Genomic DNA, 16,526 nt, shown 5'->3' on the forward strand with positions numbered 1-16,526 from the left:
GCTATTACTACAGTAGACCGCAAAGTACTATGTAGCTCTGGAATTTGTCGATTTACTGATTCCGTTGGAGTTGGCCTTACACGGGAACAGAGCCCATTACCATCCCTAGCCTGTACCCCATCACGACCATCCGCGTCGGATCGGACGGTCCAGAAGCACTCCATCCCGTCCCACCAAAGATGCCCTTCTTTTCTTTTCCCCGCATTATTTGATTTCCTCGCCCTCCCCTCTCTCTCTCCGCCGCCGCCGCCGCCTTCCTCCCCCTCCACCCCCTCGCCGATCGGGCTCGCGGCCACGCCCACCCCGCCGCCGCCCGCTGCGGAAGCCGAAGCCTCCCCCTCCGTTCCCGGCCGTACGCCGCGGCTCGTCTCTGGGCTTCGAGCGATGTGAGTTGGAAGGCAAAACCCTAGACTCCGTAGTCGGATCTAGGGGCCGGTCTCGATCCGTCCCGGATCTCCGGTCGGATCTATCCTCTTGGTTTTCCTACCTGTTCGTGGTGTCTCGATCCGTTGATTGGTCGACGGCTGGTTGCTTGTTTGCTTGTGTCTGAGCTGTGCGCGATCGGTTCGGGCGTGTGTTGCTAGATCTGGGCTGGTTTATGGATTTAGATTCTCGGTTTGTGGGTTTGGAGTTGGAGGGTTCCGCGACTTCTCCGTGTGAGAGGTTAGATTCATGGGTGGGTAGTGGGTGATACGGTGGTCTTGTGTTGTTGAGGAGGGTTGTGTTGGACTTCGATGAATCTGATGCACATGCGTTACCTTTCTGTGTAGTTGATTGATTCAAGTTAACTGACTCGTAAACTGCCGCATACTGTTTCTACCGTTATGTTGCCGTTCTATAAACTGCTTATGGCTTAGCTTGTAGTTTTGTTCATTCATGCTATCACTACCTATTTTAGTGAAAATCGAAGCTTACTACTAAAATTTAACCAGGGACCAATAATATTCTGATTTGTATAGCTGTTCCACTTATGGTAGTTTCACTTTTAGCTGTAATTTCTGAATTGAATCTGTTGCGGGCCAAATTTGCTGCAATCAACTAATTTTTTGTGGCCACACATGTTTCCTTGCTTGCTCGATTACTCGAGCTTCATCCAGTGCTGGATACAGGCTATGAAGTTGACATGGTCTAACAATCTGAAACGTTGATTTTTGTATATTTGGATGAGCTGAATATGTTTCATGCTAAGCGGATTATGTTATTATGCTGCTATTTTATACATGGTCTTGTGGACCATATGTGATTACATGTCTACTGATGACTCGGGTTATAGGGATCATTCTTGTTCCTACATTTGGTTATTAGAGTAAGATTCCATCATTCCATCTTGATGTAGTTCGTTCCTTTTTTGTACGTATGTGGGTATGCTTACTAGTGAGATTGTTTTTGTGATTGCTATCATACTAAGCATGCAGTTTTTGTTCATTCTTTGTGACTGACACAATATATATATCGAGTATTAATAGCTCTATGGATCTGCATAATTTTTTTTTCATGATGCATATGGTTTTCATGTCACGAATACATGCATATATATCTGAGTTCCCCCTTATATCTTCACAGAGTCAATATGTCACTGGACATTACTCAAATTCTTTTAAGTGCGCAATCTGCGGATGGTGCGATTAGGAAGCATGCTGAAGAAAGCCTCAAGCAGTTCCAGGATCAAAACCTCCCAGGATTCTTTCTCTCCCTCTCAAGTGAGTTGGCCAATGAAGAGAAACCTGAGGAGAGCCGCAGGTTAGCTGGATTGATCCTTAAGAATGCACTTGATGCAAAGGAGCAGCACAGGAAGAATGAGCTTTTCCAGAGATGGCTGGCACTGGATGCTGGTGTCAAGGTACAAATTAAAGGATTGCTGCTGCAAACTCTCTCATCACCTGTTGCAAGTGCCAGATCTACTGCTTCTCAAGTCATTGCGAAGGTTGCTGGTATCGAGATTCCTCAGAAGCAATGGCCCGAGCTTATAGGATCATTGCTCTCAAACATACATCAGGTCCAGCCAAACGTTAAGCAGGCTACACTAGAGACACTTGGCTATTTATGTGAGGAAGTTTCTCCAGAAGCTGTTGACCAAGACCAAGTCAATAAAATACTAACGGCTGTTGTTCAGGGTATGAATGCTTCTGAGGGGAACTCTGATGTGAGGCTTGCAGCTACACAGGCATTGTATAATGCATTGGGCTTTGCTCAGGTTAACTTCTCGAATGACATGGAGCGTGATTATATCATGAGAGTTGTTTGTGAAGCAACACAGTCTCCGGAGGTGAAGATAAGGCAGGCCGCCTTTGAGTGTTTGGTGGCTATCTCATCTACTTATTATGATAAGCTAGCCACGTACATGCAGGACATATTTAATATCACTGCAAAGGCTGTGAGGGGAGATGAGGAGTCAGTTGCACTTCAGGCTATTGAGTTCTGGAGTTCCGTATGTGATGAGGAAATTGACATTCTGGATGACTACGGTAGTGAATTCACAGCTGATTCCGATGTCCCTTGCTACTATTTTATCAAGCAGGCTCTTCCTGCCTTAGTGCCCATGTTGTTGGAGACTCTCCTCAAACAGGAGGAAGACCAAGACTTGGATGAAGGTGCTTGGAATCTTGCAATGGCTGGGGGAACTTGTTTGGGCCTGGTCGCAAGGACCGTCGGGGATGATATTGTTCCTCTCGTTATGCCTTTTGTGGAGGAAAACATAACAAAGTCGGATTGGAGGCAAAGAGAGGCTGCAACATATGCTTTTGGCTCTATTTTGGAGGGCCCATCGGCTGATAAACTGGCTCCTCTTGTTAATGTTGCCTTGAACTTTTTGCTGGCTGCGTTGATGAAGGATCCAAGTAACCATGTAAAGGACACAACTGCCTGGACCCTTGGAAGAATCTTCGAGTTTCTTCATGGTTCAGCGCTTGAAACTCCTCCTATCATTACATCCGAGAACTGTCAGCAAATACTTACTGTGCTGCTTCACAGCATGAAGGATGTCCCAAATGTAGCTGAAAAGGCATGTGGAGCACTCTATTTCCTTGCCCAAGGCTATGTTGATGCTGGATCTGCATCACCATTATCCCCTTTTTTTCAAGATATTGTTCAGAACCTTCTTATGGTTACTCACAGGGAGGATGCTGGAGAATCCAGGCTGCGCACTGCAGCTTATGAGACTCTAAATGAAGTTGTCAGGTTCTCCACTGAGGAGACAGCCCCTATTGTTATGCAGTTAGTACCCGTGATCATGATGGAACTCCATCAGACACTTGAAGCTGAGAAGTTGTCAACTGATGAGAGGGAGAAGAGGAGCGAACTGCAGGGCCTTCTTTGTGGCTGCTTGCAGGTAATGATCCAAAAATTGGGAGGAATGGAGTCAACGAAGTACTCTTTCTTGCAGTATGCAGATCAGTTGATGGATCTGTTTTTGAGAGTTTTCGCCTGTCGAAATGCCACAGTGCATGAGGAGGCTATGCTTGCTATTGGTGCGTTGGCATATGCAGCTGGTCCAAACTTTGCAAAGTATATGGCACAGTTTTATCAATATTTGGAGATGGGACTTCAGAACTTTGAAGAGTATCAGGTATGTGCCATTACCGTGGGTGTTGTGGGTGACCTTTGCAGGGCACTGGAAGACAAAATTTTGCCCTTCTGCGATGGCATCATGACCCAGCTTCTGAAGGACCTATCCAGTAACCAGTTGCACAGATCTGTAAAACCACCGATATTTTCGTGCTTTGGTGATATTGCACTGGCAATTGGGGAGAACTTCGAAAAGTATTTGATCTATGCCATGCCTATGCTGCAAAGTGCCGCCGATCTGTCGGCACATGCCACTGCAGCTGATGATGAAATGCTCGATTACACCAATCAGCTAAGGAATGGGATCTTGGAAGCCTACTCTGGTATTCTTCAAGGATTTAAGAGCTCACCTAAGACACAACTACTGATGCCGTATGCTCCGCATATTCTTCAGTTCCTTGACACTATGTATAATGGAAAGGATATGTAAGTCCTCAAGCCCAAATTCTGATTTCCTACCTTCATGTATGAGTTATTAGGTTGTTGCCCTAATTAATTATAATATTATATCTTCTTTACAGGAATGATACTGTGATGAAGACTGCAATCGGTGTCTTGGGAGATCTGGCAGACACATTGGGTGTCCATGCTGGTCCTTTGATCAATCAATCTACCTCAAGCCAGAAATTTTTAGAGGAATGCTTGGCTTCAGATGATCCTTTGGTCAAAGAATCAGCTGATTGGGCGAGGATAGCAATCAGCCGTGCAGTTTCGGGTTGATGTCATACTGATCTTGAGTCTGCACTTGCATCCATCTACATGTCATGTCTGGGTCTTTGATTGCATCATGCCAGACCTGCTCTTTGGAGACGTCCTACATCCTTACAGCAGAGTCGAAGGGTCCTCACTAACTTGCATCAGTACATGTGTCAACCTGTCCTTTTCACCTCCGCGGAAAAGAGGGTTAAGTTGGCCGCCTGCTAACTTTTGCTAAAGGCATCTGCAACCTTCATTTCTTATTGGAGGTGAGATGAGCTTCTATTGTTACCTGACATGCTGACTTTTCCTCGGCATGGCGCACCTACGGTCTGTGGCTATCATTTTCCCCTGCATTCATCACATGCTTCAAACTTTGGTCGGATGGTCACTTGGGACAAGGCCCAATTGCTTACTGCTCCAGTAAGCAAGAGCGGGCATGAACGCATTATCACAAGATTATTTTGTATTGCTCAGGGCGGCCAAGCCCATTATGTCATACATACCCCTCCCCAGCTGGTAGCTTGTTTATTTTTCCTAGCATTTTCTTTCTTCACTTGCATTGTCTTGCATTTCATTATTGTCTGTTTTGTAAGAGTTCTTTTTGGGCAAAACTTCTGTCCGGTCCAGTCTGGTACGGCACGCCGTTGTACAAGTCCCCGCGTGCATCACTCAACCTCCAGGTTCTATCGGAGCAGCAAGAGTCTGTACTTTTTCTTTCTTTTTTTGGTTATTTTCTACATGCTGCTCGATTTCGGTTTCTCTGAAGCTGGGTGGTGAATGGTGATAAAACAAACAGTTATAGGTCTTTGGAGTGGTTTTTGCGGGGGGCAGTTGGTCGGAGTTGGATTTGTTTATGAATTGTAATATTCTGTGGTGCTCTCCCCCCTGCTACCCAACATTGTCATATCATTTGTTGAGCATATGAGAATATGATGATGAATGTGTCGAATGATTTGTTATTTTACCGCCTTCAACCTGCTATACTGCTAGTGCCCTTTGCATAGTACATGATTGCATTGACGATTGGTTATTATTGGCTGCTGCTGAGGGCGCGAGTTTGCTGACGCTGGTGCGCGTCTGCTTTTAATCACTCCGACGAGCAGCCGAGCACCGGTGAAGTTGCGGTGCACGAGAGTTTTCCACACGCCCTCGTCGTTTGCGGTTTCAGGCCCGAGCAACAGCGCATGGTCGGGAGTGTCTTGTTGATGACTTGCTTATGCATAGCGCACCAGTTTGTATCCCGGATGTACCTTTGCACTCTAGTTAATGGAACTTATGATTCCATTAAAAAAAGTAGAACTTATGATTCCCATAAAAAAAAGAGCTTTGCATCTCTGTATTGTATTAATTTTCTCCCGTTAGACCCCCCCCACCTACACTAAGTTATTTTTCTCAGAATTCAATCCAAATGAACTCAAGCAAAGCTGAAAATTCATTGATACTATTACCAAATATGAGGCCAGGCCCTAGAACATGGGTATATGTTGGGAGTTTTGCACGAATCAATTTTTTTTCTTCTAAATTTCTTTTGGATTCCTCCACTTCAGCCTATTTCTTTTTTTTTTAATCCTTGTATTTTTCTTAAATAGTTTCGTTTTGAAAAGGTGTGTTAGATATAGACTTCCATGAGACCATGACAATGCAACTTTTTTTTTTTATCAATGCCCGTGTGTCCAAGTTATCTCTATTTGCTCTCCTGCTCACTATTCCATATCATGAAAATCTTCGGTGGACTTAGAGACACGTAGGTAGGTGTATAGTTGTACTTCATCTGTTAGAAAATATAAGTCATGGTCTGACTTGACACGGTCTCTAAATCACTTTTTTCTTATATGATATTATCCATAGCAACAAAATTATGATCATAGGAAAATACATTCAACTGCAACTCCAATGTATCATTGTTTAATCACAAAACCTACATATTCTTAAACAAATACTCTCTCCAGGCGAAGCCAGGATTTGGACGTAGGAGGGCCAAGTAGTAAGGGTCTCTACCCGCCTAGCCCATCTAGGGGTGACTATGACTAGGCAGTCAAATGTCTTCCAGGAGACATGTTAAGTATTTTTCTTAAAGCAAAGTTTGGCAATGGAGGGGGAGGGGAAGAGAGATGGAAATTCATGGGAAGAAGGGGAGATGGGAATCAAATTATTCATGATTTCATATTAAAAAAACATAAATTCGGTCATTGTGTTCTAAACTTCCATAATCCATAGTTTGTCCTATCGGATCAACCATGAGAGAATAAGAGACCTCATCTTTGGTAGTTCGTGCAGACGTGCCCTAGCGAGCTGTGAGCAATAGCGACCGGTGGCCCGGCGGAGTGGTAGACCGCGGTCGGTGAATCAGGCGGCAGACGGCGGGCGACGTGAGGGAAAATTTTTATCAGCGATAGAATTTCAATATTTTCGATATTTCTGTTTTATTGCTTGGGTCCGGTAAATTTCTTTTATCGCCCGAAATTTTTATTTTTTAAATTCCCGCCTAGCGGCACACCGGTACACAACTACTGTTGTATCTTTGAACCTGTGATACTCTCTTATTTCTATATTATTACGTGTTGTTTTTTATGTTAAATGGTTTGGAGACAATCAGTGTTATTTTATAGATAAATTGAGCTATTTTTTTTTAATTTTGACCGAAAAAATTTGTTCATCGCCGATAGAATTTCGATAAATCCGAAAATCCCGTTTATCATTGACCCCCGATAAATTTATGCTACTGGTAGATAAGACGAATAGACGAGGATGACGCTGACGAGATTTGAGTATGCTATGACAGAAAAGTATTTGTTTGCTTGCTTGCTGGCTTAACCAAATAATTAAAAAAAGAATAAAAAAGCAAAAGAAGCCAAAAGGCATTGATATTTAGAAAGTATTTGTTCATTACAATAATAGATAAATCAAACAGTGTATATTATATTACATTTTGTAAGATGAATAAGTGAACAACTAAAGCTTCCATCAGAAGGCAACATCAAGCTTGAGCTACATGGGCTTCAGAATAGATTTCATGCTTCCTTGATGAGTGGCATCTTAACTGAAAATTAGCTACATGATCTGATTAAAAAAATCACATCAACTTGAAAGGAGACATAATATGTGATCCGCGACCAGAAAGATTGTATGTGTACTATGAAAACAGAAGTATAACTGCACATGTGATTCAAGTATTCAATGAAGGCATCACTAAGTTTTCTGATGCACCCAAAAACTAAGTTAGCAAGCTAGTTTCAGAATAAATATACTAGTCATGCTAAAATTTCACGGCTCTCAGAAAATTGCACAACAAATAAGTAGGAGAAAAGGCTGATTCTGATGCAACTATTGATGCAGGAACTGCTAACATATCACATGTCATAAGTGCAAGTATTGGATACTTGGTGGAGTACATCTTCTAGTACTGCAGGATATCGAATTCAACTTCTACTGAGACAGTTTCTTCTTTCAAATACTTTCCAAGCTCATTTGCTCGTCTCTTTTGATGCACATCTTGTTGTTGTCCCCAGTCTGCCCATGAATTACTTTTACCACAACTTAATTCATCATTATTGGTCGCCTCTGCATTCTCATGGATTAAGTTACTCGACTCCACGGAATATTCAACGAAGAGTTTTTGAATTGTCTTCTGCACTTTGGAAAAGTATATGGATGCTTTATTTCCAAAATCTTGCCTTATACGAAACCCAAGAAAGCCCAACTTAAATCTAGGATCTAGAACGACATGAACACATATCTACAAGAAATATAGATCCCAATACTTCTGTAGTTTTACCTTCATCTCATTTACCATTGATGCAATGACAAAGTTTGGATTTGAGGACTCATTTTCCAACAATTTCTTCACCTCCCAAATCTGATAGAAATAGTAGCTTGCAGTTGGATATTTGGAACCCAAGAGTACTTCAGTTGCATCAGAGAATAGTTCCAAAATGTTACAAAGCTTATTGTCCATGTTCCATTCGTCAAGTAAAGGCTCATGTACATATTGATTGTCCTCTCGAGTCAAAGCTTCAAATATTCTCTTGTACTCCAAAGCTGAATTGAGCATATGATAGGTTGAATTTCATCAAGTGACTACATCAAGAGAGGGGTGTTTGTCACAAGATATGCCTACTAGTTCAATCGTTTTCTCAAATCTTTGTTTCTGAGCTTGTGAGCTCTTTACATACTTCACACTATCTCTGATATTGTTGACAACACCACCATGGCCTTAAAACCTTCTTGGACTATCAGATTTAAGACGTGGGCAGCACACCGACAATGAAAAAGTTTTCCTTTACGATGTAGCAAACGCTTGCCTATAAGGTTTTCCTTCAAAGATCTCACAAAAGAATCATTCACCGGTGCATTGTCTAATGTGATTGCATACACCTTATCTTCTATGTTCCAATCCAGAAGAGTCCTTAACAATGCATTGAATAAGTTTGTACCATCATGAGGTGTCTCTATTAGAGTAAACTTTATAATTATTTTCTAAATTTTCCAATAATCATCAATATAGTGGCATGTAACACATAAGTAGCTCAAAGTTTGATTTAATGTCCACAAGTCAGCCATGAGAGGAACTCTACATGTTGAGTTCTTTAACACCTCTCGTAGGGCTGTCTTCCCTTTCTCATATGTGCAAATGCTATCAGCCTTGATGCTGGTTCTAGAGACTAGTGTGAACCAAGGATTTAGGGTATAAATGAAGCTTCTAAATTTTGGGTAGTCAACTAGGCTAAAGGGCAACTCATGAATGACAATCAACTTAACCAATTCTCAACGAGCTACTTCTTGGTCAAATTTCCAATTTTTCAAAGAAACATAAGGCAAGGATAGACTAGTAGAATTCATTTGATCAACCATTCGATCTAATCTAGACTTTGCGTCACAAGTCCTCAAATACCTACTGCAAGCACTTGTGTCGACATCTCAAGATGCTTTGAAAACTTGATTGCAATGAATGCATTGAGCTTCTACAAGAATCTCACCATACATATATAGGCGTGAAATCATGTCATATATCTGAAGTAAGTTTGCACCTGCCATATATTTTAGGACAAGATCAATTATAATGCATAAAACAGTGGTAACAACAATAGACAATTGACAAAAAAAAAAAAGTAGCAGCAGATTGCAATTCTTACCATACCCTGGACTATTTGCTTGATCATGAGAAGGAGACATGGGGATTGGGGACCTTGCCACTGCTATAGATGGGGACATATGTCTTGAAGACAATATGAGCTTTATCCATGTTGACTTCGCGGCTGTTGGTGCTATCAGTGACCTGAACCTCTTTGCTGGTGGTGGCTTCTTCCGCTTCACCCTTGGGGTCTTCCATTTTGCAAGAACAAATATTATTTTCTCAGCTTACTACTCGATAGCAATATATCATGCTTACTTATTTGAAAATGGAAGAACAATTTACTAGATGCATTAGCATGTGTTTAGGAATTCATTATGCCAAAATAGAAGGCAGTAATAGCACACTTAAAATGTTTAATGCTCAATTCAAAAGAATCTAGATATATTTTGTTAATATGATCTGAGCTTATGAGAATTGAAAAGAAAACAGAACATTCTATAATTTTTTGAAGCATATCATAGGCTAGCACTTCCAGTGATTAGATGATTACTACAATGTAATTAAATTCAAGAACCAATATAGGTTGTCACAACATTTATATACTTTGCAAATTAGTAGTTGCAAAAATGATATGTAACTTGGTTTAGAGTTAAGATGCATCTCTCAAGTCAAAATATTATATCATTCACTTCAGATAGATCTGAACAACACCATATCACCACAAAAATATATAATGGATAACATTGGTCAAATCAAACCTGAACTGCTCTGTCAATTTTCAGTAAGAGATATATGCATGTTTCTGAAACTAGGTTCGTGCTCATGTTTTTAAGTAAGAGATATGCGCATGCCAAGAGCAACGGATTGATCGTTGATCCTTTTATTCTTTCTTGTGCAATTTTTTTATGCATGGCTTCAAAGGTACTCAATTTAGACTGACGGAAAATGGCAGGATGAAAAGGGAAATATGTGCATAAGTTGTAGCAAGTTTCATTGTTGTGATTGCAAATAGCAGAGGAAACATACTTGTAAATCTACTCCCTTCCCCTTCACTTCTCATGCAAATATATTTCATTTTCAGGGTCGTTGGAAACACATGAATAGATTGCTAGTAGATCTATATGTTCTTCACCAACTCTGTTCTGGTGGATGCGGATGATATAGGATTCACAATTTCAAGAAACCGCAGGGAAGACCGGACCTTGTAGTGGTGCTTACTCGGCACAAATTAAGGGATGAACCGGAGGGTAGAGGCATTTACCTGCAGGGAGGCGGTGGTGACGAAGGCAGAAGGGTGAGCAGCAACGAAGGCGGCAGAGGAGGAGGCAGAGCCGACATGTATGGGTGGCGGATGGAGTGCATTTGATGCAAGATGACGAGGGGCGACGACGGAGGGTGCATCGATGATGGGGATGACGGAGGATGCGCCGATAGAAGGAGGCGGCATTGTAGGTAGGGCGTCATGGGGGGCTAGGGTTCACCATGCCAGCCGCCTCCCACGGTCCAGTCTGCGCTGTGAGGCTACGGTAGAGGAGGAGGAGGAGGCAGAGTCGTGTGCAGCCTTGCGATGCTGCCGGGACCCACAGACAGCCTGCATAGGTCTGCTCCAGCTAAGTGAGCTGAGATGCGGCGCTATGTGGGCTCGTGGTATGGGTTGGTAGCATAGCCCGCTCCACGTGCATCCTTAGTATTGTTACTATAGCCTTCTTCAATGTAGCGCACTGCCTATCTGTGGAATGGATCCAAATCCCATGACTCACCCCGGTGAAATCAGAGAGGAACAATGATTAGTGAGGAGATGAGCATAAGCCTAACATCGAATACTATAGCAACAGAATGTAGTGATTTTACTATTTACAAACTTTGTAACATCAAATTCTATCCATCTATCTGCAATCCAATAGCTAATGGTGGAGTGATGAGGATTCCATTCCACAGGGAATGGCCGGGTTCAACAAATGCTGGTTCCTTCGCTCGGCTTGAGCTTGGCTCTATTGGGCCTCAGCTATCTAGTACTACTAGCACTAGTCACATTCATGAGGGGGACCAGCAAAGCAATTAGCGATTGCAATTAGTCGGGTCATTAACTAACCTTATGGGGAAACGAGATCGTTAGGGCCAGGCCCCCTCTAGCCCATGTCTCCGCGCTCCTGTCCCCTAGTCTCAAATAAGTATTTTTTTTTACATAAAAACATTTTGTTTTTAGTAATGTATTGATAAAACATAGTAAAATATAGTATTATAAAAATATTTTTCTAGATAAATCTAATTGTATTATCTTCAAATATCAAGTTTAATACCTACAAAATAATGTATAGCTAAGTTTTAAAACGATTAACTGTACGTAACGTAAAACGATTCTTATATGTGACTGTACGAGTAGTTGATAAAAAAACCACAAAGCTTAAACCTTGGAATGTGTGTGCGACCAAAAAAACGTAAGAGACAAAGCATATTGTTAGCTTATTAGCTCCATGGCTATCATAGCCTATATAACCTATATGATTCATAGGTCGACTGTGGACTGTGGAGTCGCAAACCATATACTTAGGCCATCTCCAGCAAAGATCGGTATCTGTATTTTTTTTATTGCTACAATAATTTTGCCGACTGCAGCTCACCGCATCAGGGCTCCAACAGACACCCTATTCGGCTCTACAGGGATGCCGAAGCTGCTTTTTTGCCAGTCACTGGCGGCAACTCTGCGGGAGGAAAAAGACTACCATATTACTGTTCATAGAGTATGCACTTGTTTCCGAGGGAAGGAGTAGAGTAATGGAAGAAAGGAAATAGGGTAGTTGTTGGAGATGAAAAAAATAGGGGATACTGTAATAGTGTTAAGAGATACTGTAATAGTATTATAAGAGATGAATTTTTAAAGTATCTGCTGAAGATGATCTTAATTTTACTTTTAGTCTCGTAGGTTTTTATTTTTAAGTATGGTAGTTGTTCTTAAACTTGTTTTATGGTGTCTTTTGCGGTAGCGTTAGAGTGAAGTTGGCCGGTGCGGGTTTGATCCCCGTTTGCACACGTCTTCTCATAGAAGGAGGGACTTCGGTCCTACATTTTGATTTAAATTCTGGAACTTTTAAAATACAAATTTAGGCCTTAAAACTTGTTATGTGTGCCCCTCAAGGCCTAAATCCTCCTACTCGGCACGTACTTGCCGCCATCGGTTGAATCTAGATTGAGTATTTATACTGATTAGAATGATTTGGATCTTGAGTCACACACTTAGTAAAGGTAGGAACTCATATCTATATATAAAAGTTTAGAGACTTAAATGATATGGCAGGACAAGTTCAACGACGCCTAGTGCATTTAATCTTACTTTTGAACATTGAAGCATTAAAGCTCTTCTCTCCGGTTAGATCCTTCCCTTAGAAGCTTCAAGCTTCTTGTTCCTGAGCTCGCGTATAAAACTAGACAAAACTCGTCTCATGTCTCGTCACAACTCATAACAAGAAGCTAGCGAGCTAGCTAAGACACGGCCATGGCCAGAGCCTTCGCCTTCGTCCTCCTCCTCCTCTCCGCCAACGTCGCCGTCATGACGGCGACCACGCTGACCCTCCACAACCTCTGCCCGCACCCCGTCTGGCCGTTGGTCACCCCCAACTCCGGCCTCCCCTCCATCTCCGACAACACCGCGCGCCTCGACCCCAAAGCGCTCCTCTCCCTCTCCTTGCCGTCCACCTTCTGGGCTGGCCGCGTCGCCGCGCGCACGGGCTGCGACGTCGCGGTGTCGAGCTGCGAGACGGGAGCCGCGCCCCCCGCTACCGTGGCGCAGGTCACCGTCCACGACCGCGGCAACCTCGACATGGCGGCCTACAGCGTGAGCCTGGTGGACGGGTTCAACGTGCCCATGGTGATCAGCCCGCAGGCCGTCGGCGGCGGGCAGTGCCCCGCCCTCGGGTGCGCCGTGGACCTCAACTGCGACTGCCCGCCAGCGCAGCGCGCCGTCGACGGCGCCGCGTGCCGTGGCCCGCCGGCGTACTTCAAGAACCGGTGCCCGCTCACCAGGACGACCTCGACCGACGTCGAGCCCGTGCCGCAGAGCTGCCGCGCGCCGGGGGAGCTCAAGATCGTCTTCTGCCAGCCGTCCATGGTCGCCGCCGCCTCCGACATGGTCATCCGCACCGTCGTCGCCGACAGCTAGATTGATCGAGGCGTCGTCTCGCTCCATTGGCTTCACTTTGTCGATCGAATCGTTGTCGTGCATCCGTGCATGTGCATGTATGGGTTTAGTAATTGTTAATTGCTGCTTAATATTTAACTGTTGAGAAATTTGGCTCCGACGTGTGTACGTAGAACATGCCTTAAGCACAATAATGCAAGTTCTACAACTCGATGCAATTCAATCGTCTCTACCCAATTTCTGATATTTAGAGAAAACAATTAGTTGTTTTCTAATACTCACACAGTTGCATTGTTCTGTTCATCCGCGCAGATCATCAGCGTAGGCTAGATCAGAACTAACACTGATGAAGTATCAGTGTTGGTTCATAACATCCCGTGCTCGATCAATGATTAAGCTAGGAATGAACCAAAACTGATACTTCAGTTCTAGCTGGTAACTATGAACCGGTACTGATACTTTTTATCAGTGTTGGTTCATGTTACGAGCCGATATTGAATATTAGATCGATCCCAAAATTTAGATCCACTCTCATTTTGGCTCGTTTGTTGAGGTCCGACTAGATCTCTCTTTCCTTTATCTCTTTCGCATGGTTCATCTCTCTCTTATCTCTTCAATTGTTCCCTTCCTTATCTCTTCAGTTGCCTTGGCCCCGTGCAGGCTGAGAGACAAAGAGAGGGCGGCGAGAGAGGGATGACCGGTCGGGAGAGAGGAGTGTTGGGGGAGCGAGGCCGGCCAGGGAGAGGATGAGTCCCTCTGGCAGTGGCCTCCTCGGTCGAGTGGCCGGCGGTGCGAGCCGGTCGCCTAGAGGAGTTGAGGCGGCAGGAAGCTACGCAGCTATGGACCAGGGTCATTGCAAGGCTCACCGGCGACGAGCGTGGTCGAGCGATGGCGAGGGAAGTAGGCTTTCGGCTTCCTGACTCAGCACGCGCGTGCTGCACATGAGGTGGAGGAGCACCCTCCACATGCGCTTCATCCATGCCGTCAATCTCCTCGGTGGCCACGAGCGTGAGTCAAACCGCATCCGCTTCCTTTCCTCACTTCCACATCATCGAAATCCATTGTCCACAAATATTTCTTGGCAATCTTGATCATTTCTTGAGGAATTAATCCCCCTAACTTCTCTGGACGCACAGGGGCGGCCGAGCGGAGGTGAAGAATGGGGCGTTGCGATGTGTGCGCTAGTGTGGATGTATGCTTCTTGTGCAGGTGGAAGGAGCGGAGGAGGGAGAAATGGAGTAAAGGGGCTTGTATTTGTGTGTACATATTCAGAGAAAGGGAGTAGAGGGGCTTACAATCTCGTTTATGCCGATCTATATGTCATTGTTCAGAGAATAAAATTGCGAGTACATGTTGTGATGTATGAGGAATATCATGTGCTTGATCTGTATGTTCTTATTCCGTTCTGCGATATGGTCAGCGACTTGTCAGATAGAGATAGTGGCGGCGGTCGAGCCGGCTTGTTTATTTATATATTTTTGGCTCCCGAAAACTTTTTCAGTGTCGGCTAGTAACCATAGACCGACACTGATATTCATTATCAGTACTAGTTCATAAACCGACACTGAAAATCACGAACTATTAGTGTCGAGTAATCAGTATTGGTTCAAAAACTGCTACTAATAGTGTTTTTTAGCCGGCACTAATGATTATTTATGTAGTAGTGATTTAAACTTTGGTAGCTAATATAGATTATAATATGATGTTATAAACGAGAAAAATAAAGTTCCCGTAGAACAATAAAACCGTTTCTTATGGAATTCCTAGATTCCAAACGAACTGGACGTATGGCCAGTTTCAAAGGAAGGTCCCGCCTCTACTTCAGCCATGAGCCAATAGGTACTCCACTCCAGTGTTGGTGATTTTCGAACTGGACTTTCCAAATTCCAGAGTGCACGCATGAGGTGCAATCCTGAAATATACGATCTGCTCCTCTGCAAAAAAAATCAGATTAGTCAAACCGGAGTTTCAATATTCCCATGAGGTGCACATTTTCTAGATGAAGAAATATCTTTATTATGGCCTCTGTATAAGCTATGCGCCAAACTATTCATTATTACAACATTGGAGCCAAAGGCTCAAGATGAAAAGCTCAACAAATGGCGCACACTTACAGGTCTCAAACATGAATTATGGAAACTCAAGGACAAATTCTATTAGTAAACATTAATCCATGTTTGACGAATATCTCTGTGATAGTTGTTTCTAAGATATGACATGTCCACTTCATCTTCATCCTTGGTGCTTTCTTTTGTAGCAAAGATAAAAAGCGAGTTCAATAGGTTCTCTAAAGATAATTCATATTTCATTTCTACTCAACCATATAGACTAACAAAATGCAATAGCCCCAATGGGGTCAGTCTCTGGCGTCTATATGTTGTATCCATATTCCAAAAAAAAAAAAAGTGCGATACTGTTGGGTGGTTTAAGGTTAAAAGCTACCTGGACCGACAGCCGGATAAACTTAGCAAATTGACAATAAAAAACAAGTGTTATATAGTCTCATTGTTATACACTTATATGTGCTTTTTGAGGTCGATGGAAACGTTTATAGCTGTATTAGATTCTGGCATATGTGCCTTGCTTCTACCATTAAAAAGCGCCTGCGCTAGCTAAAGCCAAAGTTGTAGAAAGAAGTTACTGGCCTGATGTCATCATCATTAGCTTATGAACTTTTGACAAAGCTGAATTATGCCAAAGGCCAAAGTGCCCAGGGCTAGGGGATATAGAAAGTTGATAGACATGATCATCGATGTCAGCAGGTCCATTGTGCTGGCCAAAATCAGTTGGCTATGTACATCTTTCTGGTCCAATATTCTCTGAACTTTGCTGAATTCCAATGCTTCGAACGGGTGAACGGGTGGAATCGATCTTGAGGAAAAGTGGGTGGTTTAGTTGCACCGGAATCGATCGGCAACAATGGGCTCAGTTTGTTTTACATGCGTTTTGTACTGGCGTCAACAGATTTGGTCGCAATTCGCATGATCAACAGTGCCATCGATATAGAGGCTAAAGTTAAGCAGCTATCCGACAATAGATCGAGTTGAGAGATGC

The 16,526-nt window shown here is 43.3% G+C and overlaps 2 protein-coding genes across 2 annotated transcripts; both read left to right on the top strand.

Moving 5' to 3' along the window:
* The first annotated feature begins 181 nt into the window (after positions 1 to 181).
* On the top strand, positions 182 to 5,222 carry LOC133905835 (importin subunit beta-1-like). The gene is made up of 3 exons (XM_062347609.1): positions 182 to 386; positions 1,564 to 3,990; positions 4,086 to 5,222. Exons 2-3 carry the CDS (start codon positions 1,571 to 1,573, stop codon positions 4,282 to 4,284), a joined length of 2,619 nt encoding a protein of 872 aa, XP_062203593.1. The 5' UTR covers positions 182 to 386; positions 1,564 to 1,570; the 3' UTR covers positions 4,285 to 5,222.
* A 7,569-nt stretch (positions 5,223 to 12,791) lies between these two features.
* LOC133906460 (osmotin-like protein) lies at positions 12,792 to 13,629 on the top strand. Its single transcript, XM_062348375.1, has one exon. The coding sequence runs from the start codon at positions 12,831 to 12,833 to the stop codon at positions 13,491 to 13,493; it is 663 nt and encodes a 220-aa protein (XP_062204359.1). The 5' UTR covers positions 12,792 to 12,830; the 3' UTR covers positions 13,494 to 13,629.
* The last annotated feature ends 2,897 nt before the right edge of the window (positions 13,630 to 16,526 follow it).

This window comes from Phragmites australis, chromosome 23, assembly GCF_958298935.1.
Source record: "Phragmites australis chromosome 23, lpPhrAust1.1, whole genome shotgun sequence".
Taxonomy (NCBI): Eukaryota; Viridiplantae; Streptophyta; class Magnoliopsida; order Poales; family Poaceae; genus Phragmites; species Phragmites australis.

What these genes read in the sequence shown, in the direction of transcription:
- LOC133905835 (XM_062347609.1), top strand. Translation starts at nt 1,571, where the DNA reads ATGTCACTGGACATTACTCAAATTCTTTTAAGTGCGCAATCTGCGGAT. An exon ending in ATGTATAATGGAAAGGATAT is followed by an intron (nt 3,991 to 4,085) that starts GTAAGTCCTCAA and finishes TCTTCTTTACAG; the next exon opens with GAATGATACTGTGATGAAGA.
- LOC133906460 (XM_062348375.1), top strand. Translation starts at nt 12,831, where the DNA reads ATGGCCAGAGCCTTCGCCTTCGTCCTCCTCCTCCTCTCCGCCAACGTC.